The following is a 21,774-nucleotide window of genomic DNA, read 5'->3' on the forward strand; positions in this document are numbered from 1 at the left end:
GTGTTGGGGGCACTCACTGGCAGTCTGAGCAGAGACGCTGAGGAAGCAGAGGCTCCTGGAACCAAGCTACCTTCTTACTAACCTCTCACTCCAGGTCAAGGCAGAGCAGATGGGAAGGCCACTGTGGCCACCGGCCATGCTGCACTTGTGCTGTGGATGAAGCAAGGGTTTCTGTCTCCAGGGCTGCTGATCAACTGGCTTTAGGAGTAGAGCCATCAAATAAAGAACATGCACTAGACCATCCTTTAGGAAAGGCTGCCAGTGCCAGAGCTGGTGCTGCAGCATCTGGGCTGCTGGACAGTACTGAGGCCTACTACTGTTTAAAGCTGATGATTTAATGAATTACTGTTGTAGGGCAAGGACCAGTAATGGGCGTTCAGCTCTCACTGGCTTCAGCATAGCTGGCTGAAGATGGAGGGCTGCTGTAATCTATGTCAGCTGCCAGGGTACGGATATCCTTGTTATGCCCCATCCTATGGGTACATGCTTTGGGCCAAGAAGGTAAGTGCAGCTACAGGGTCTGTACATCTTAACATGCTGGAGGGGTCAGGTTTTGCTACTACCTGATCTTTGCCCTTCATGAAACAATGTCAAGTCATGCCATTGAGAACACTGGCCCAGGGACCGGCTCTCCTGAGACAGGGAGCTCTTTCCAAGAAATAACCGGGGTTACTGCATTGTCAGGGCATAGGCCTGCAAAGCCCTTCACTCCCAAGGGACTGCATATAGGCTCAATGAAAAACCCGATGCCTGAGGGCTTGCAGAGCCATGTCCCCACTGAGGGGATCAGAGGAGCTCATTCATTTTCTGGGTAAGGAGAAACATGTCCAAAAAGACCACATGAGGCAGTTGCTAAAGAGTTCGAGAGGTCTCTGCAGGGGCGGAGGCAGAGACACCCACAGACATGCCTTGCTTGCAATAAAAGGCTTTCTTTTGGGGTGTCATAAACAATCCTGAGGCTCTCACTCACTGCAGGCCACACACCCAACATGAGGATGGCGACATACCAGAACAAGACCCCTGCAAAAACTGACAGTTAGCCCCCACATCATGCTGTGAGATATAAGGTGTTGCAGAGACCGCCAGCTGATTTGGTCTCGCTCTCTTCTGTTCTGCCAGGTTAGAGAAAGTCCAGATGCTCCTCAGTGTAGCCAGGTAGGGGGACTGTATGTCACGTTCCAGAGCATAATAAGCAGGGGGTTGGGGGGCGGTACACAATGAAACACCAAGTACGCACAGCAACTAGGCTGACATTGTTGCTGCACCCCAAGGTTTGCAACCATCCAAACTTTAGACTTCCTTACCTTCTCCCAGTGTGCTCACCACCATGACATCAGAGGCTTTGCTAGCTCCCCGGGAGGTGTATGCCTTGATGTAGAAGCTGTAACTGGTTGAGGGCTCCAAGTCAGTCACAAGCTGCTGGAAGGTGCTTTTGCTCACGGCCTCCTGATACTCCATCTCCACCGGATCTGGAACGCAAGAGCGAGTAAAAGCAGAGTGGTGTGAGGCTGCAGGAGGGTAATGCAACGGTGCTCGGGAGCACATGGATAATACAGTGACACCTGAACAAGCCATAGTTTTGCTTCTCAGTGAGGAAGTGTGTTGATAGGTGGGTCAGATTCTTCTCCACCTGGAACCTTTGCCATGGACTTCAGCTGAAGGGAAAGGACCAAGCCTGCAGAGCTTTGCTTTTCCATCCCTCCCACAGGAAGTGCCGTGCTGAGGCTGGCTAGTTTAGAGCCGGCTCTAGTATGTCCATAGGAGCTGCAATCATGCCTCCTGACCACAGGGCAGATGTGCCCTGGCAGATTGATTCTACAAGATGGCAAGACCTTATAATCAGGGGCTGAGCTCAGGACATGCCAGCTTCTGGGGTGGGGGAAGGTGCTCAGTGCCTCACAGAATCAGCTTATGCTACTGGTTTTTGTTGCCTGTGCAGACAATCCTAGCTCGAATAGGCAGGAACATGATTGTTGCTACTGACAATGTCCCTGCATCGTATCCAAGTGCCCAAGGATGGGACCTTTTGAGCATCCAAGCCAGGTGCCTTACCTGCAGCCTTCCTTATGTGCAGCACATAGCCGATGATCTCCTTGGTATTCTGCAGAGGCTCGCTCCAGGACACCTGGATGGTGGTCGCAGAGACAGTCTCAGCATTCACATTCTGGGGAGGGCCTGGCAGGCCCTCGGCCCATAGCACAGTCAGGCGGGCACTGGCCTGAGTGGAGCCGGCACTGTTCTCCGCAATGCACTGGTAGATGGCTTCGTCCATCTGGCTGATCCCGTAAATGGTGAGTGTGCTGGAAACAAAGGCAGACAAAACAAACAGCAGCTTTTAGCTTCACACCTTGCAGCCCTGACCCTAGCGCTATCAGGCATCGCCATAATCTCATCCAAAGGGTGTGAAATGTAGAGGTGGGATGAAGCCTGATTAGGGACAGTGTCAATACCTCTCATTTGGCTTCACTATTTGGGCCAAACTGGGCTTACAACCAGGTTCCCACCTGGATCTGCATATTGATGATTCCATCCCAAAAGAAAGTCAAAGGAGGAGGAGGAGGAGGTGGCAGATTATCTTGATATTGTAGTCAGGCAGCTTGTCTCTGTCTTGGATTAAAGAGATTGGGGTCACCCCTAACTGAGTTAAAGGAAAAAGAATGCACCAAAGGACTTTTGCACATGGACTTTGGAGAGAGAACGAGGTGTTAACAGTGTAGGTCTCATGTACAAATTGGGCAGACTACACTGTTGAAAGCAGAGCATCCAGCACCAACCTGGTGGAAACCAATGGGACGTGAGCTCCCAGTGCAAGGCTGTGTCAAAGAAGGCAAATACAGCCCCTGGGTGTAATAAAAAGAGAATAGCACCAAGGTGAAGAGAGGTGACTGCCTCATGCCTGACTTGTTCCTCTGGCTTTCACTTGGAACCTGCCCTTTCTCAGCAGACTGCCAACTAGCCCTTTCCCCAAGATCAGCTGAATTGCTTTCACTGCAGATCAGAGACACCTGCCAGCAAGTTCCTCCATCTCAACTTTACAGCCAGAAGTGGGGTGGGGACTTTGAGATGGTCTGTTGCAATGAGGGTGGGAAGCAGGATAAGTATACTAGATGCCACGTGGGATGGCAAGGAAGTCTTATATTCAACCAAAACAGAGGTGCTAACAGCAGATATACCTACCTAGCTTTGGCCCAGCTGGTACAGGTAACAGCAAGCAAGGGAACAACAGCACTATGGCATTCACCCATACACTACTAACGACAAGGTAGGATCATGGTAATAGCTACCGACAGGGAACTTGCAGAGGCACAGCACGTGATACATAAGCTAAGTCTAATCAACCCCAGTCAGAAAGCCCTCTGGTGATGTTGTAATTATATTATAGCACATTAGAACAGTCTTAGAGTAACATTAGAATTAGCCCATTTATCCTGCAGGGTGATAGCCTCAGCTTTTGCCTTTGTGTTATGAAAAAAATAAGGCCCGATCCTTGCAAGTGTCTGGGGAATATTCACAGCCTTGCAGAAAATCTTGGTGTGTATTTCTGAGGCCAGGGTCTGAAATGTCCACATAATTAGAACCACTCTTCAAAAGAGTTGCTGGAGGCTTCTGCTTGGAGGCTCAGGTGCTGCTTTCAGTCGCACGAGATAAGAAGGATCGCTGGCTCTTTGCTCAAAACCATTTCTGAAGGACAAAAAGGCCAGGCGTGCCCAGTGCTCCCCCAGCCACCACGCGAGTATCTCAGTAGGCTCCATGAGACAGGACGGGGGGGGCGTTATTGGCAAGGTGGTAAGAGGAAAGATAGGATGATTAGATGCTATTTGCACCTCGGGTAGTTGAAGTGAATTGCTATGTGGACAACTGCATGGGTGTATGACAAGGGCCATTTATAACAGAGACCATTTCCTAGCCAGCGAGGAGGTAATGGGAGCCCAGGTTTTAAAAAGAAAAAGCCAACCACTATCAATCTGAGAGAGCAGCACCACTGTGCATGGTTGCAGCATCACCCCAGCTGGCTGTTTAAAGTTTAAAACAGCTGTTTGACAGCTCTGGGCACTCAAACAGAGCCGTCGATAAGCGCTCATGCCGTTCAAGTGTTTCCCTCAGAAATCAAGCCCAGAACAAAGTGATTCAAATCATCGTGATCCAGTGGTTACACAAAAGCATAAGTAATATCCAATATTTATCCAAAATAGCCTAACTGGAACTGGAGGCAGCCTGTGAAGCTAAATCAACTGGGCTTAATTTACCAACACCAAGGCAGGAGTTTGAGAAGGTTACAAATAAGACAAGTTTGTGACTTGCTTGATTGCGTTAGGCAAGGATTTTTGTGGGGCACGTCTTTTACTGGACCCATGGCATGGTTGGGATGAAGTTAGAGAAGCATTCAAACACAAGCCATTCACCAGGTAGCAGTGTGTTAAAAAACAAGAAGTTGGGAATGTGGGGAGGGGATAGTCTCAGCAAGAGATAATACACACTCCTGTTCAGGGCAGTATGGGAACATAGAGCGAGTGAGCACATGCTGGAACCTTTATTTAAAAATAAAAGGCAGCTGTAGAGCCGATGCTTGCTGTCAACTGGAGTGCAAGCAGAGTCTCTCTCGCAGATTGAAGTGGTTGGGATCATTGCTATAGCACACCCTAATACTTGAGAAGTTTTCTTCCATCAGTCATAAACAGAGTTACCTGAGCTCATCAGTGAGAGCACGCATCCCCGCCGTGCTCTTCCCTTCCCTGCCGTGTGAAGGGATGGAACGAGAGGTGAAAGGAGTCGAAATCTCACAGACAGCCCTGTCTTTATCAATGCACCATGCTAGCCCGCTGTAAATACTGGCACAGAGGCCAGCATGGCAGCCAGCATGCTTCATGTCAGGGGCTTGCACCAGCTCTGACGCCCAGCCCTGAGAGGTGGGAAATCCAAAGGGCCAGAGAGCGAGTCATGCTCAGTCCCTGTTGGGTGAATGGCTCCAGAAAACTCTTCTGCCTGGCCCAAGCAGAACGAACAGGCCCTGGAAGAGTCAAGTCCCATGCTCCTTTCTGAGGTTGGCAGGAAGGTCTACACACTACAGAGCCTCGGCAGCGGGGGCAAAGGGGTCAACAGCTGTAGCACCAGCTCTGGGAGCTGGCTTAGTATGAGACTGGTGTCCACAGCCGCCCCCAGCTCAGCTGTAGCTACCCCTTCCACTGCTGCCAGCCAGGGTACAAAAAGTGCTTGTTACGCCTGTGGCCGAGAGCATGAATTTACAAGAAATCATTTTGTTCTGCGAGGGGGAGAGGGCTTCCAGCCAGGTCAGGATCAGGCCCCCTGCTTCTGCAAATGAAAAACAGCAAGCGGGAAACCGAAATTACAAATAACCCGGTGGAGCCCTGCCTGTAGATCATCTCAATGCTGGTTGTAACTGCAGCAAAATATTGGTCTTCCTGCATTACAATTTATTACTACTGTTGATTTAACATTCTTATTTCTGCCCTGCAAATCATCAGGGCTATAGGAAGTGAGCAAATGTTTAACAGTCCTCTATTTATGTCCTAGTCTTTTGTTTCCTTGGAAACATTGTAAATGGAACATGAAATGTGATGGTTTCAGCTGATATGGTGATTTCAGTGAATCAACCTTAAGCTCCTCTCCTAGCCATAGGCTCCATCTATCTGATTAAATGAAGGAGGAAGGGGAGGCAGGGAAGGAAAGTCCCAGCGTGTGGCTAAACTGGTCAACAAGCCATGATTTTGGCACGGCCAGGCGGCAAAAAGGCAGGATTATGCAATGGGAAGGCTGTATCTGCAGCTCTGCATACAGCAGGCGGGGCAAGGAGGAAGCAGGTATGCTGCTGCCTTCTGTAGCAGCAATATTAGGATGACTCCCATGAATTCACGCTGCATCTGTCTACTGAGGAAAGCCAAATCAAACCTGGCTCTGAAGTCAAGCACAGCATTATAAGCTTCCCAATCGTGGACAAAGCAAACCAGGAACAATGAGAAGTGTTGAGGTTCTCCTGGCTTACGGCTGCTTTTACTTTACATGTTAAATATGTTACAAGGAGAGAAGAGTCAGCAAGGGAGAGAGCAGCAGCTACACATGACCTACTCCTTACTGCTGTGGTGTGGGGTCAAGGACAGCTCTTCCAAGGGCCAGGGCAGCTTCTGGTGCATGGGGACATTTGTCCCTGGAGGTGGGAAATGCAGGGGTAGCTGCACTCGCTGGGGGGCAGGTAGGAACTTCAGCAGCAGAGGCAGCAATAGGGGATGAACAGCATGCATTTTGGGGAGCATCCACACTGGGCTTTGCAACAGAAAGAGCTTCCCAGACAGAGCTGGGCTGGCTGAGATTGCCAGGATGATGCAGTTAGCAGCATCCCCCATCAAGCTACCTGTTGTGGGGGTCCTAAAGATATGCCCCTGGCATGCTAAATGAGGCACATCTCTAGGGCTCTAGGAGCCCACAACTTAAATTTAAAGATGGTGACTCCTTGACCTGTCCCCTGCAGCCACAGTGACCAGTCTATCAACATCCGCTGTATAACCACCCTTCAAGTGTTTGAAGCCCATCACCAGCTCCCTGGTCTTCTCTTCTGCAGACAAAATCATTCCCATTTTTCCAATCTTCTCTCGTGTTTCCTTGACATTTAACAATTTTTGTTGCTTGCCTCAACAGGCTGATTTTTCGTAGGGGAATGTTATGCATAAAAGGGCACAGGACATCGCCACAGCAATGCAGCCACTTCACACCCGACCTGTTAGCAACCACTGGCCCTTTCTCTTTTATGCTCAGAGGGCAGAGTGAGAAGAGATTAACAGCCGCTTTAAACCAAGCCATTTCCTGCACATGCCAGAGCTTCTGATGCAACAGGTCTGTGGGATGCTAGCATCAGGACCTGGGCTGGGCACTCCCTGTGATATTTCACAGGCAGCAGATACTTTACCAACAAGACCTTGATATCCAGCACTCAGCCACATTAAACAGCTAAACCCCCCACTTGATTCATAGCTTATGAGATTCTGCACCAGCCGACAACATTCCTCCGGCATATTGTCACGTCTGAAGAAGGACGAGGAGAACGAACTCTCTGAATGCTGAAGACAGCAGCAAGCTGCAGTCCAGATTTTAGAGGTTTGTAAACATTCATTTGCCTTGAGATTTGCAAGTGTGGGCTTGAGAGCGTGATACAGGTCATGGATACCCATTGCCTATGAAAGGCGGACGCAACCAGTATTGTGTTACTTGGGTTTGTGTCACAGGCAGGGGTTCAATAAAGTTATTAAATGTTCAGCTCAACCTAAAAATCGCGAGGTGGAGAAACGGAGTGCAGAAAAGCAGGCAGAAAAACCGCTGGGCCTTCGAAAGGATCCACAAGATCCCTCTCACAAGGCACAGCCATGCAGCACCCAATGGAAAAATCTCTTGTTCCCTGCAAAAAGGGCAGGGGAGACCATGGTACTGCTGGCAGGGGATTTATGAAAGTTGGATATGTTCAGCTGATTCTAGAAGGAAAATCATTCCCATGCTCCGGAGAAAGGCAAACCCCACCACAGTCCTGCCCATTCTGATCTAGGGGCAAATTCCTTCCTGACCCCAAATCTCAAGATTGGTTTGGCCCTGGGCACATAAGCAAGACCCTCTGGCCAAGCACCAGAGAAGTAGATACAGCAATGGACCACAAACTCCCTCCTATGTGGGTGGATTGGCAGAAATCAGGTTCTCTCTCTCTCCCAGACAAACAGTGAAAAAAACTAACACCGTCAGACTGGCAGAAATCAGAAAAGGCCACTGTCTGTCCTTTCTGGAAGCACCTACAACATGAGCATCAGTCGTGACTAGCCTCCAAGACAGCGGTTGAAAGCCAGTTCTATGACAAAGCCATGGAAACCCCTGGGTCGGCTTCCTGAAGATACCACTAGCAAGCATCAAGTTGCCTCTTCAATACTTAGAGCACAAATTCAGCCTGCCTTTGCCCACCCCAGAGAAATCCCTGGGGGTGAAGGTGTTGCTTAGTGCAGAATCTGGTCCTGTTTTCCCAGGTTCTGCTTTTCACTGAAGGCTCAAAGAAAAGCCAAGGGCCTAGTTGCCATGCACTCCCCTCCCTTTTGAGCAACAGATGAGTGTCTCTGGGTTTCGAACATCTGAAATATGTGAGTGCCCTTTCTTTCTTCCTGTCAACAGAAAATCTGTCACGTTGGGACATCTGCTCTTTGAAAACTTTTCCGTGAGTGCCAGACTGGAGGCGGCATTAACACATCGGATGATAAGAGATGCCGGGACGCTTTCTGTCGGTCGCTAAAGATGCTCACTGAGTGGAGAGCTCAATCAAATTTTCGCACAATACCCTGACAGGCATTGAGAAAAGTGGGGAGCAGAGCTGCTGTAGATTCACACCAGGCTGAGCTGGAGTGTGGGGGGAGCGGCCCTTCCAAAGCAGCATATTCACAAGCTGTCTCCCAGTTCACAGGCAATCAAGATGACTGATCTCACTCGGGTCAGGGGTCTAGGCCAGTGACCAGAGCTCAGCTTTGCAAAGGCTCCTCCTCCAAAAAAAAAAGAAAAAGAAAAAAAAGGATGAGAAGTGAAGGAGCCCTCTTCAGTGAATCAACAGCACAAAGAAGAGGGGCCTCCTTGGAAGGCTAGCAGCATGTGCACACACAAAAAGGAGAAAACGGGATGAAATTAATGCAAAGATTAGAGTAGGTTGAGTTGTGGGAGCATTGTCGGTGACAGGAGTATGCCCCAGCGCTGCATTCAGATGCACAGTACTCCCCCATTCAGCAAACTTCCTGCATCATACTAGAGCCTGCATGACTATATTCGCTATGGGGTGCATTGTCCCGGCCCATATAGAATGAATAACTGTTTCAGAGCCACTTGCCAGTGCACCAACAGAAAGGAGCTTTTGCTTCAAGTGGTGCTTGCTGGCTTCTTTCCAAAACCGTCCTGCATTGGGAAGGGAGAGATGTTCACACTAAAAAGAAGCAGGGGCTTTGTAACAGCACGTTGGAACCAAGCGACAACCTGGATTCCCCTCACGCCATGTCTTGAACTCCAGACTGAAGGTCTCTGAGGGCTGTGGGGTTGGGGCAGAGCATATCGATGCAATTCTTTAGCCTGTGGGAGGCTGGAGTCAGGCCAGACGATCAATTTGTGCTTGGCAGGCATGTGCTGGCACACAGAGGTCTCTCCTGGCCAGGGTTTGGGTCAGATGCTAAAGGTGTGCCCTTGCACAAGCTCTTGGCAAGTTCTCCAGAACCAAGGCAGTAAGAGCACAAAAGCGACTGGTGCTTTAACAAGGGGAAGGTAAGTTCATTACTATGGGAGAGGCTGATAAAGAGGCTGCACATCTAACTGTCCTGTGCTCATCCCCAACACCCAGATCCTCAAAGGTAGGCTGGCACCTACCTACCACTGAGTTCAAACGTCTCCTGTTGATTTAAGTGGGAGTTAGGACTCGCAGTCTGCATGGCCCTGAGGTGGGTAACCTAACCAGTGGAGCAAAAGACTACAGACTCACCCACCCCCTCAGTGAACACCCACAATTACAGACCATGGATGAGCTAGGCAGAATTTCAGTCTAAGAGTTCACGTGAGCACAGCGACTGGTGCTGTGTCTGCCTATGCATCTGAACCCAACCCAAGGGAACGGGCCTTGGCTGCCCTATATCCTGCGTACTGCCTACCTGAACTGGTTAGCGATGCTCTTCAGCTATGCAGGCAGTTGCAGGATGTACCCCACACACTCCCTAAACCATGCTCAGGGTCAACAGGGTGACAGAGTTTCAGTCTGGAATGCCCCCAGCCTTTGCAAGCTTTGACATGTCCAATGTGTCCTCTCAGGAGCATATATAGAAATACACGTACACACACACACACACACACACACACACACACACGTGCACACACAGAGGCACAGCATCTATGTCATCTCTAAGACTCCCAAGTGGTGTGCAGGGGCGAAGTGCACTCACACCCCACACTTCAAAACCCATTTGAAACGCTCCTATAACTCAGTCCTAACACTAAGGCACACAAAGTGGTGAGGAGGAGGAGGACCTACCTTCCCATTAAGGGTTTTCCAGGGACTTAGAAGTGACATCGAATTTGGGGCAGGGTAGACAACACTAGTGAGACTGAAGAAGTGTCATGCCTACTTGATCAAAACTAAACCCCCGCCAAGGCCTGGCCCTTCCAGAGTTCAAGGGCTCTTAGTCTTCAGTCCATGTCCATCTCACAGAGAGGGCTCAAGTGGGCCAAGCAGAACCGAGACAGGGTTCTGAGCTTTCCCACATCCAAAGATGTTTCAGTTTGGCCCAGTGCTGCAATCAGCTCCCAAGTGGGGCTAAGCAAGTGAGAATCATGTCCTCATTACAGCTGGGGGAACTCTCCCAAAGTTGCTTGCCCGCAGCCAGCAGTGGAGCTGGGAGTAAAACTCAGGGGCCAGGTTGTCTGCTGATGCAACAAGATGCTACTCCATTGACTCCTGAAGGATTGCCTCCTTCCTGCACAAGAAGAGAGGCTGGCACCAGGCTTTCCAACTCTCTGCTCTAAATAAGACCGGCTCTTCTGAATTACACTGTTCAATGGCTAGTTAGTGCCTGGTACAGAAACTCAAACCTGGAGCATTTAAATTACTTCTCAAATACAACAGTCACTGTGACTAACTGCACTTGGTGGGTGCGCCCAGAAAGTCTTTCTGCATGTTCAGGATCCCAGAGGATCATTCAATATTTAAAGAAAAATCCATGGAATAAATACAATTGAAGTATTTAGTATTTTACACGTGGATATGCAGGGCAGACAGGAAGAAGAGCTCTTCATTGCTGTATAGAAGCCCCTGCCCCCAGCAAGGGATGTAAGTGCTGCTAGAGGACATGGGAAGCCCTTGGAAAAAGGGTGAGCAGGAGTCTTGATGCTTTCAGCTCCAACCCCTCCTCAGCCTGGCCACTGGTGCAGACTTATGGGGGAGAGGCCCCCCACCCCAGTTAGCCCATCCTAACCAGCAGGTGCATCACTGAGGCGACATGGTGGGGTGTTCAGGGGTAGGCTATAAAAGGAGGAAGAGGCATCTTTTTGGAGCTGTCTGAGGATGGAAATTAATCCCTTTTCTGTGCAACATTTTGGAGGGATGCTCATGACCCTGAATCAGCCTCTGAAAGGCCAGTGGGATGGAAGGAAGCGCTAAGAAACCCATAGCCGTAGGCTCACAGCAAAATAACCACAGTCATACATGATGGGAGGGGACAGAGGTCTAGCAGTGTCAGATGGCCTGCAATGGCTGCAAACCCATCTGGTGGGACGCAACCATCTGATCTCAACACGTGATCCCAGCACAGGGTAGAAGAGCCAGGATGAGGATGATGCCCTTTTTGTTTCGCTGGGCCTTGTGCTTTGTTTCAGGGAGTCTCTGTGCCATGTGGCAGAGGCAAGGTCACCGGGCAGGCTCTGCAGAAGCTGCATCCAGCACTGAAGTGCTTCCTCACCAGGAAAGGGCTATCTCACTCCCCAGCCCTATTAGTATGAAGCTTGCTAGTGTCTGATGCCGAACGGCACTTCCAGCACCAGGAGGATGGGCACTCAGATAGACTAGCATCTAGCAGAAGCACTGGAATGAAGCACAACTATGCGCACGCGTGCTGCAGGTAACAAGACAGTATCCAAGTGTATTTACTGTCAGATATTTTCTCTGAGGACAACCAACACCAACCCCCTCTTGCGGGAAGTCATCCGAGAGACACCTCCGCACACAGCCGTCACTGAAGAGTTAAAGAGGGAGACCGTTCATCAGCCCGGGTCATTGAGAAAAGCAAGCGCCACCTGAGCCCAGGGTCCAGCTGAAACCCCTTTTCAGTGGAATAAACAAAGCCCCTTAATTACCATTTTGTAAATAAAATCTTCTTGGAAAATCAATATGTAGAGCTGCCTTCTCCGGAGACATCGGCCTTTGTTACTGGCTGTTGCAACAATTGCAGCCTTGCTGCCCAAACCCCTTAATGTGATTTATTTCTAGCCTGAAAATGACCCCCCTGAACCCACTGAGCACTGATTGGGTCAAATGAAGGAAAGCAATAACCCAATTCCCACCCTGAAAGGTTTATTACTTCTTGCCTCATCTCCCAGCACATTTCAAATGAAGCCCCTATAATATCCAATAGTAAGCATATGCCCAGCTCACACCAGCCATGCAAGTAACCATCCAGATGCCATCGCAGCCATAGGTTTTCTTTCAGGTTGCGTTGAATTCATAAGTCTGGGAATCTGCTGGGGATGAATATTGCTCCTTTCAGCTCTGAGGAACCCATTCAAGAGGGCAGCTCTGGAATTAAGTGGGGAACAGTTGCGCTTTTCTTGCTGTACCCTGCATCATCACATTCTGTCAATCAAAACTGCCTGAGATCACTTTGGGAACAATGCTGGTGAACTGGTATCCTCCGATCAAGGTACCAGGTGGCAGATCCAGAGCCGGTGAAAATGGGAACAGCTCTATCGGAGTCAATGAAGCTCCCCCAGTATTGGCCACCTGTAGGTTTTTGTGGCCAGCTTGCTTCTGGACTGGTCCCTGCATCTTCCATTAGAAGCTGGGCCAACCATGAGAGCCGAACTCTGCTGCAATGACCCGAGAGCAGAATTCAACCCCCATGTCCATCAGATGAAAGCAACTGAGCCCATCTAACGCAGGGCCACTCCAACAACAACAAACACTGACTCCATGGCTTGGAACAGGGGTCCGTCCCATGGCCAGGACTTTGTCTTAGGCCTACAAAGTGATTTTAATTCACAGTCTTTAATGGCAAGCCCCACCATTCCCTCCATCTGAGCCTTCATGCATTTTTCATTAACAATCATCCGTTATCCGCGCTGCCTTTGATTTTTGCTAAACATCGATCGGCTATTTTACTCCCACGCAGCTGGTGTTTTCCAGACATAACCACCACATCTGGAGAGGGTACAGGAGGATCTTTAATGTTCATATACCCAGAATCCGCAGTGTGTGAAAGAATCAGCATTCTCATTTTATGGATGGTGAGCAGGCAGTATATTCCAGGGAGCTGAGATGCAGAATTTGTTTTAGTGCCCAAGAAGACTATCTCCTGGTCATCAAGTGAGTCCCTGGACTCACCCAATTATATAGCTGGTAGTTGTATTCCCTGATCCTTTGATAAGTGGCTCAGTAAGGCATGGGAGAGAGGGATATGGTATGTGAAGGTTTTAGTCAGAAATAGCAAGTGTCAGCACCTACCACCTTGGCCAAAATATCTACCCCACCCCAAATGCCAGCTAGAACGTTAGGACTGCTGTTCCAACAGGAAATCTGACTGCATCTGGAAAAAGAGGATCAAGCTTCGATGAAGTTTTGTGAAAATTAAGAGGACCGAATATTCCTATGTGAGAAAGTGGTTTGCAAACGTGGCAAAACTTCCACGCTTTAAAGGCACATTACCCCTCCCAATCTCTTGTCTCCTTACAGGTCTTCCAGGTACCACCTAGCCACCGTGTGACCCATCAGGCAGCATCCTCAGAAGAGTAAGGCTAAGCCAATGGAAACATGCAGCATTGCTGTAACCAAGGTGTATCGTCTCCTGACCTGGCCTTCTGATTGCTGCCTACTGTGGGAAATGAATAAAGGAGGAGCACAGGACTTCTGACGTTTCTCAAGCCTTGTGCTTTGTTCTCCCTGTGTTGGAGCTCTGACGCCCCTATACACCGTAGCTCAGTAGGAGTCAGAGGCTACAGAGTCTCCTTGCAGGTGTAGCATGATGCCTATGAAGAGTCTGCAGACTGCCCTAAACAGGCTGACTGGTACCTCCATTTAAGGCACCAAGTTTGGGGTCTGATTTTCCCCAAGGCACTAACAGGGAAGCGGCAACTCAGATATACTATCAGGAGCTGAATAACCCCCAATTCTGCCTTTAGGTTTGCAAAACCACAGTCTGACATAAGACCAATTGTTCTGGGCGGGGAGACGGAGACAAAACTATCCCCAGTTTTGTACTCTTCCACCTTCAAGTCCAATACCAGAACCTTTCCAGAAGCTAATGTAGGATCACTGAGTGCAACTGGGGCGATTCCCTGGGTGCTGCACGTTTATCTGGGAAGGCTGCAGTCAGCAAGAGCAGTATCTCAAGTGGAGACTGCATGCTCAAAGCTCAAGGGAGGGCAACAGGCTCCATCTGACCTCATGTCAATCCTCTGGCAGCCCCGTTCTCAGGCGCTTCTGCCATTCGATGTGTTCGTGCATCATCCCTCACGGTGCCATTTACAGGAAGGGGCTTGTTCCTCGGATACATTTTTGCAATCAATTAGTGCACAGTATGACTTGGGATGATTTAGTCTTTCTTTAAAACCCCCCTTTGGAGGCATTCAGCCCTTTACGATGATATTAAGGAGAGTTTTAATCCAAATGAATTTTCAAGGAAACCATGTAATCTAATTAAAAAAGCTCATAGTGCAGTTTAAGAGCTTCATTACTATTAGATTCCAGATCCATCATTACATGGACAAATATTTTCTAAGTGCAGTTGACTGATAAATCCAAAGGCCTAATCATAAACTGACTCTGCCTGGAACTAAGCGGGTTACAGCACTTAGTCACGCACGCAAGAATGAAACAAAAGGACAAGTTGAAAAAGCTCTTATGAGGAAAACAAGTCATCAACTTGCTCTCCTCCATTCATCCTTCCCCAGAGCAACCAGCCAACCCAGAAGCACACTTGCATTTATATTTCAGTGGCTTTGGGAACTCTGCCTACCATTTCCCAAAGGTCTCAACCCAAGGTGGGCCACACTGATTCAAAGAGTTGTTGGCATCCTCAAAGGATGGAGCATCCCAAAGCCTAGGACACTATTCATGGCCTTCTTCAAGTAATGGAGAAAAATGGCCTTGCCAGGGAACCAGCTGAGCTCCAGAAGGCACTGACACAGATTCCATGTGAAACCTTGGCATTAGATTCTTTATGACTCCGTTCCTTGATGTATAACCCAGCATAGATAATACGTTCGGTCTCTTGTCTCTGGCGTTATTGCAAAGGCAGGTACCGTCTCTGATGCCGTGTGGGGCTCTAGTCTCCGCTGGTGCTGTAGGGTGTGCACACCAAAGTCACGGTGACCCCTGGGGCTTTATAAAGTCTCCAACCTGAGATAAAAGCTCCCCTGAAGGTGGAGAATCTCACTGTCCTTATTCCAAGTCCTTGCCCTCAATCATTTAAAAAGGCATTAAAAAACCCTGGCAACATAACACGGGGAAGCTGCATGGTTGCAAAGCTTTAGCGGACACAACCATCCTTTTCCCAGGAAGCAGATACATCAAGGCCCACAAAAGCCTTTCCTGATGGACTGAACGGAAGGAATAGGTTTTTCCCAGCCAGCAACTGCATTCATGCATATGCATTTGTTAAGGTAGGTAACAGTTATACCACACCAGGGACTATAAAACTCGACTGATAATTTAGGTTTATGGCACAGCTCCTGTTATTTTTTAGCATGTTGCTTCGTGTTATTTCCATAGAAACTATGCTGCCAACTTGTAATTTTCACACTAAGCACATCCCACTGTGTTATTCCCACAATACAAACATCACTGTACTTTAGCATGGAAATGCAGTTATTCAGTGCTTGCTGAAAACTATTACCTGGTGAGATAAAAGGCCTAAGTTTAGCAAAAACCAGCTCCCAAGCCAATATTATCTCAAACAGGGGTGTATCCATGTGCATTTTCACATACCAGGGGTCAAACCATACAGACTAAAGTGTGGTTTGACTCTGAAGACTGACTGTGTGAGAATAGCAGGCGCGGATTCAGCAAATCAGCTCCTAGGGCATAATCAGAGTCCTCTCTGCTTAGTTCAGTGAGAATGTTTTCTCCCATTCAGCCAGAAGAGCCAAGGCAGAGATGGGAGTGGAGACCTTTTTCTGGCTCATGCATCATCAATATGATTTTAATCAGAGGTCCTGATCCGATAAAGCCCATCAGCACGTGCTTTAAGTCTACAAAGCACAAGCTTTAATGCTGCACTGCATTGCAGCCTACGTCAAATCTACTGACTCAACGCTGCAACTCAACTGCCTTCGGGTGATTATCTGGACAGCCTGACTGAGAGCAGGAGAACTGGGCAAGTGCGGACGCTGAGAAACGTACCCAGGCATCACAAACAATGGCACCTATCTTACAGAGTCTTCATTACATCACCCTACCCAAGCCGGAAAGAGCCCATGTGATGCTCAGATCACAGGGATGCTTGCACGTACTCAGAGCACCTTTATACTTGTGAAGGGACAGCCAGCACACGATGCAGCCAAACAGGGAAGCCTTCTGCTGCCAGTTCCACAAAATCTTTTTCAGACCAGGCCTTGCCTGTCCTGTGCTGGATGAAGCAAGCAGACAAGCTTCTGACCTGTACTCTCCGATAAGTCTCACAGTCAGAGAGCATGAGGTGAAAAGCGCTTTAGAGATGGGGAAATGAAGCAGGGAGAGATGAAGTGACTTGGTCAGGAACAGCGAGGGGGTCTGTGGCAGAGGTAGAAACTGAATTGAGAGCTTCTGCCTTCCAGGGCAGGCCTTACTCCCTTTCTGGTGTATTTTAGCAACATAATCAGTAACGGTATTTTAATACAGGGGGATGCGAGTGTTTCTCCCTACGCTCCTTCCAGGCTTAACTGTTACAGTAATGGCTTTCAGGGGAAATTTCCCTTCAAAACCACCTCGGAGAGTGTTTCCTTGCAAACGTGGCATTCAGAGCTCACCCGCAAAAATGACCCATCGCTTCTGCTGTAGACTCAGTCTGAACTAAACCATTTGCTCTTCAAAACAAGCAAACAGAACAGAACTGCTTCCAGATCACTCTTTTCCAGTCTCTGAGTGGAGTGTGATAACTATCGTCCGGTGCAACAGGAGTCTATTATTAACCAGATCCTCAACTAGACAGGATAGATTTTGTTCCCATCTGCTCGAAAAGTAGAACAGATGCAAAGTGCTGTCAGTCACTGGGACTTAGGGAGGCTGCAGCAGCCACTCAGAAGTGACTGAGCAACACAGTTGTGACAAATTAGCCTTAACTGTCTTCCATACCAAAGACAATACCCATGAGAAATTAAGTTGCTCTCCTGCTCTTACTGATCCCACATCTGTAACTAAATCACATGAAATCTGTTTGTAGCAGCAGTGCACTTCTGACCAAAATCTTTTAAGGACCATTGATGGTGCTCAGACAGTGGTGTTCAATCATTTTGCCCAGTGGGCAATGCCTGGCCTGTCTGGGGGGCCAAATTCAGCCAGTGGTCCCAATCTGGTGCCTGGGGAGGGTGTGGAGGGACCCTATCCAGCCAGGATCTGGCTGTGTAGAGGAAGGGGGAGGCAGGGAGGGAACATGACCCAGCCCTGATCCAGCTGCATGGCAGGGAAGGAGGCATGGCCTGGCCCCTACCCAGCCATGGAGAGGGAAGGGGAAGTGGCCCAGCCCTGATCCAGCCGGGCAAGGGAAGGGGTTGTGGCTCGGCTCCAACCTGCCATGAGGGGCTTGGGAACTTGTCAGTGGGGGCAGGGTGATAGTGTTAATTGCCATTGCTCCTCTGCTGCCAAATTTCCCAACCCATAGGAAGTCCCTGGGCTAGATGCCATGGCTCTGCAAGGCACACTTGACATTCAGGCGGGATGTGGAGCACCCCGTCCTAAGACATGAGAATTTTGGGCATACTTCCACCAGCTTCATCTACTGAGATGTGTGCAGTGACTCCCAATGGACATGGGCGGGACACAACAGCATGAATGCCTGTTCACGCCCAGCTGAACTTCCGGCTGTCCCCCCCACACCTGAATTCAGCAATGCCAAAAGCTGTTGCCGATTTACTTGTTGCCAATTTACTTGCAATGCCAATTTACCTGTTGTTATTCTTCAGTTTAACGTGATCACCAGGTTCCAAGATCTGCCCGTTCTTCAGCCAGGTGATCTGAGGGGGGGGTTCGCCTTGCGCCAAGCATGTGAAGATGGCAGTGGTCCCCACTGGCCTGGAAATGGACTGAGGATGCTGCACAAACTCGGCAGGGGCTGCGAAGAGAAGGAAGGCAAAGTATAAGGTGACCGTCCCGTCCCACTGGCATCAAACACGTTCTAATTGCTCAGTATAAGCTAGCCCTCATCCATTTTGTTGGCGCAGCTCTATCAGATGAAGGGAACCCGTGGTAGTTTATCGGCTCCAAAGGTAGCTGGGTGGCAGGGGGGAACGTGACAGGCAAGCATGGTCTCTAGATCACTCTAGATTGTGCTTGCCCATCTGTAACCATGTCTGTAATCAGCTAAATAATAGAGCTGGGCTGCTTTATCGGGGAGAGAGAATTTTCAGTAATTGCACAAGCTGCGGATGCCAGGCACGGTAATCAGTTAACAGCCCGTCGCCTTGTGGGCTCAAGAAATCTGGGCACGTGCTTGTTTACAGAGAGGAACACCCTTACCTTAATCTACACAGCCCCGACTGCCATGGCTTTGCAGTGCTGGCATAGCACCTTGTGCCAGTGGCAGGCCGACCCCGGCCTGTCTGATGGAGGCTATTTAAAAATGACAAAAGAAAGGACCAGATGGAACTTAACTGATTGCAGTTCATTCTAATGCAGCGATAAAAATCACCCCGAGACAGAGAATATTTCTAAGGACCTCAGTGCCAGTGCCCCTCTCACAGTCTGCCATGCCCCTTCTGCACTAAACACAGTCAAGAAAAGCAAATGACATATCAGCTCTGTGCTCTCTGTTCAAAATCGCCTCGAATGGCTGGACCTGCAAACTTGGAGGCAGGACTTGTGGGTTCTAGTCCCAGCTCTGCCACTGGCTTGTTAGGTGCCTTTGGGCATGTCGACTCTGAAACAAGTACAATGGCACTTAACTGCTAATGACAGCAGGGGACTTAATTAATGTTGGCAAAGAGCTTTCAGAGGCCTGAGTGCAATTATGGCAATTGTCTAGCTCCCTGCCCCAAAAAGCTTATAGCTAAGTAGGCACAAGAAGCAACACGGAGAGACAGACAGCATGGGGAGCACAAGGAAACAAGACAAACTGACAGCATAGTGCACTTCCTCACCCCATCTGCACCAAGCCCAAGGAGAATGTGCACTCATGTACTGTGATGTTCATTCAGAGATCTTGAAAGACTGCATAGGACAGGAAGGGTTATTATCCCCATTTGACAGATGGGAAAACTGACCATTGCAGGGGAAGCGACTGGCACAGAGTCAGGGGCCGGGTCTGGCAGCAGAACTCTCGTCTTTGACTCCCAACCCAATCTACTTGCACCCCACAGCCTTTGCCAGCTGTCGGCATTTTGACAGCAATGCATGGAAAAGCTTTACAAAGCAGGAAGCTTGGAGCATCAAAAAGGCAAACAAAATGCTAGAGATGATTAAGAAGGGGGTTATAAACAAAACAGACAATATCAGCATGCCCTTACAGATCCATTGTATGTCCACACCCCGAAGCCTGTGTCCCGTTTTGGTCTCCACACCTCAAAAAGGAGAGAGAAGGTACAGAGAAGAGCAACAAAGATAATCAGTGGTATGGATGGGGCTTTCATATGACGAGCCACTAAAGAGGCCAGGGCTATTCAGTAGCTTGAGAGGAGACATGGTAAGGGTGTACAACATATTAAATAGTGAAGAGACAGTAAGTGGGAATTTATTATTAGCTGTCTCACAATATAAGAACTAGGGGTCACGAGTTGAAATTATTAGGTAGTAAGTTTAAAACTAAAAAAAGGAAGTTCTTTTTCACCCAGTGTGGCGCTCATTGCCACCTGATGTGGTGGAAGCTGCCAATTTAGCCAGATGCAAAAAGGGACTGGACAAATTCTTGGAGGAAAGATGCATCAGTACCTGTTGACCATGGGAGTTAGGGGCACAACCTCTGAATCAGAGCTTCCTAGACCTTAAGTCTCGATGAACACCTTGCCGGGGTCATTTGACCCCAGTCCTCTTTCCTGCCATGGCAGGGGTCGGATTTGATGATCTACTTAGGTCCCTTCCGACCTGACCAACTATGAAACTATAAGTTCTGGAGGCTGCAAATGGAAAAGGAGCAGAGAAAAAAATATCCTGGTCATACCCTCCTAACTCTCCCTTTCAACATCCACTCTCTAACCCTGTGTGACACTGGAGACAGGGCAAGATGGACTTATGGTCTGACCAAAAAAATGGTAGTTCTTATGTGCTTATGTTGGAAAGCCACTCTTGTCAGCAGATCTCACGTTGGCTGCAGACTCATTCACTAATGACATTTCATAGCACTCCCATGCACCTGGTTCATCAGCTTGGTGCCCCCAGCACCTGCCATGGTCTCCTGTGTGGAGGCAGACCCCGCAAAGCCTGAGATTGCCACTCCGTTTACTACAATCACTGCCATTTCTTACTTTTAAAAGCAGGATTTTAACAGAAAATGATGGGACCCCCCATCCAGCTGCTCGTATTAGCCTTAAAATCCTTTGTCACAATATATCAACACATTAGGATACAGAAGGCAGGGCATGAACGACATTGCTGAATGGTTGAGTTTATACAAGCAGCTATGCTTCAAAGGGCAAGGCTATAATATAGTCCACATTGCCACTGAGACCCAAAAACCAGTTGCAATCTCTAGCCGGTCCAATGAAGACAAACAGATGAGAGCCACGGGGGTGTAATGAACTTATAGACAAGAGTTTCAGAGTGGATGGCAGACATTCATCCTCTTTTTGACAAAGCAGGACTATTTAGTGAAGACCACTCATGGCTGATGTCAGGCGTTTCCAAATCAGAAATTAGTGTACACCGTCCCAAAAGATGCCTGCATCCCATTGCCCAGAAACCTCCGCGTTTCCATTCTTCCCTACAAGGTGTCAACCTGGGTGAAACCCTCCGGGTAGGAAAGTGAAGACAAGACCCAGATGCCTCTTTCTAACTAACACATAAGCTGCAGGTCTGAGGCAGACTGAGAATGGGACAAACCTTATTCCTCATGAACAAAAATCTCTGCATGTATAAAGAGTCGGCTCTCATGAGAGGATCTGGGATTTCCACGGGCTGCTTCTTTGGTGCAGTTGGGTGACAGCGACAATAGCAATCCTTACGAACTCTGAGCTTAACTTATGAATTTATAGGCCTAGCAATACTTTAAAGGCTTGTACAACATATAGACAGAGGAGCAGCTATTTCACTGAATGTCTCAAATATGCATGTGTGTGCATGTGCATAGAGGTACATATGCATATATTTATGTGAAGGTGCATAGAGAGAGAGGTATATATACAAATTCGCTACCACAGAAATCACTGCATCAGGGCCTAGCTAAAAAGTTTACCCCTTGAGACGTACTTCATTCCACCCCCACTTCCTCCCCACAAAGGATGTAGGGAAGGAAATCAGGCTGCTAGCCTTTTACGGTTGTCTAGCCACCCATTTTTTCTCCAGCCAGATGCTCACCCTGGCCCCTATCCCTCTGGCATCAGGGGGTTGCTGCTCCCATTCTTAGGGGAATAGCCACTATCCTGAAGCCCCAGATGGACGCTGGGCTGTTGGTTCATTACCAGCTTGGAGGAAAACCTGCTCCTGCATTGTCACGGCAGGCTCCCATGCAAGTACTGACCGGTTCCTACCACCCTGCTTAGCTAACGTGCACTAATTAGAGCATTGCCTGAGGGGGAACGGTGGCATGATGCCTCCAAAGGGCCCTGGCGCAGGTGACAGTGCAGCAGGAGGTGCTGGGAAATCTGAGGAGGGAGCAGTCTGCAGAGAGGCCGGCCTCACCAATTATTTGGAGGGAGCGGGACAAGGAGGATTCGTTT

At 48.9% G+C, this 21,774-nt stretch overlaps 1 protein-coding gene across 1 annotated transcript in view; it reads right to left on the reverse strand.

Annotated features, from left to right (window-relative positions):
* Positions 1 to 21,774, reverse strand: part of IGDCC3 (immunoglobulin superfamily DCC subclass member 3) — a 174,140-nt gene that overhangs the window by 21,215 nt on the left and 131,151 nt on the right. The window contains exons 7-9 of the mRNA XM_019533826.1: positions 17,855 to 18,020; positions 2,053 to 2,300; positions 1,305 to 1,469 (exon numbers count right to left, since the gene is read on the reverse strand). Of these exons, the coding sequence (XP_019389371.1) occupies positions 1,305 to 1,469; positions 2,053 to 2,300; positions 17,855 to 18,020 (579 nt within the window). The remainder of the gene's footprint in view (positions 1 to 1,304; positions 1,470 to 2,052; positions 2,301 to 17,854; positions 18,021 to 21,774) is intronic.

The sequence above is a fragment of the Crocodylus porosus genome, unplaced genomic scaffold, assembly GCF_001723895.1.
Source record: "Crocodylus porosus isolate Cpor-Errol unplaced genomic scaffold, CroPor_comp1, whole genome shotgun sequence".
Taxonomy (NCBI): domain Eukaryota; kingdom Metazoa; phylum Chordata; order Crocodylia; family Crocodylidae; genus Crocodylus; species Crocodylus porosus.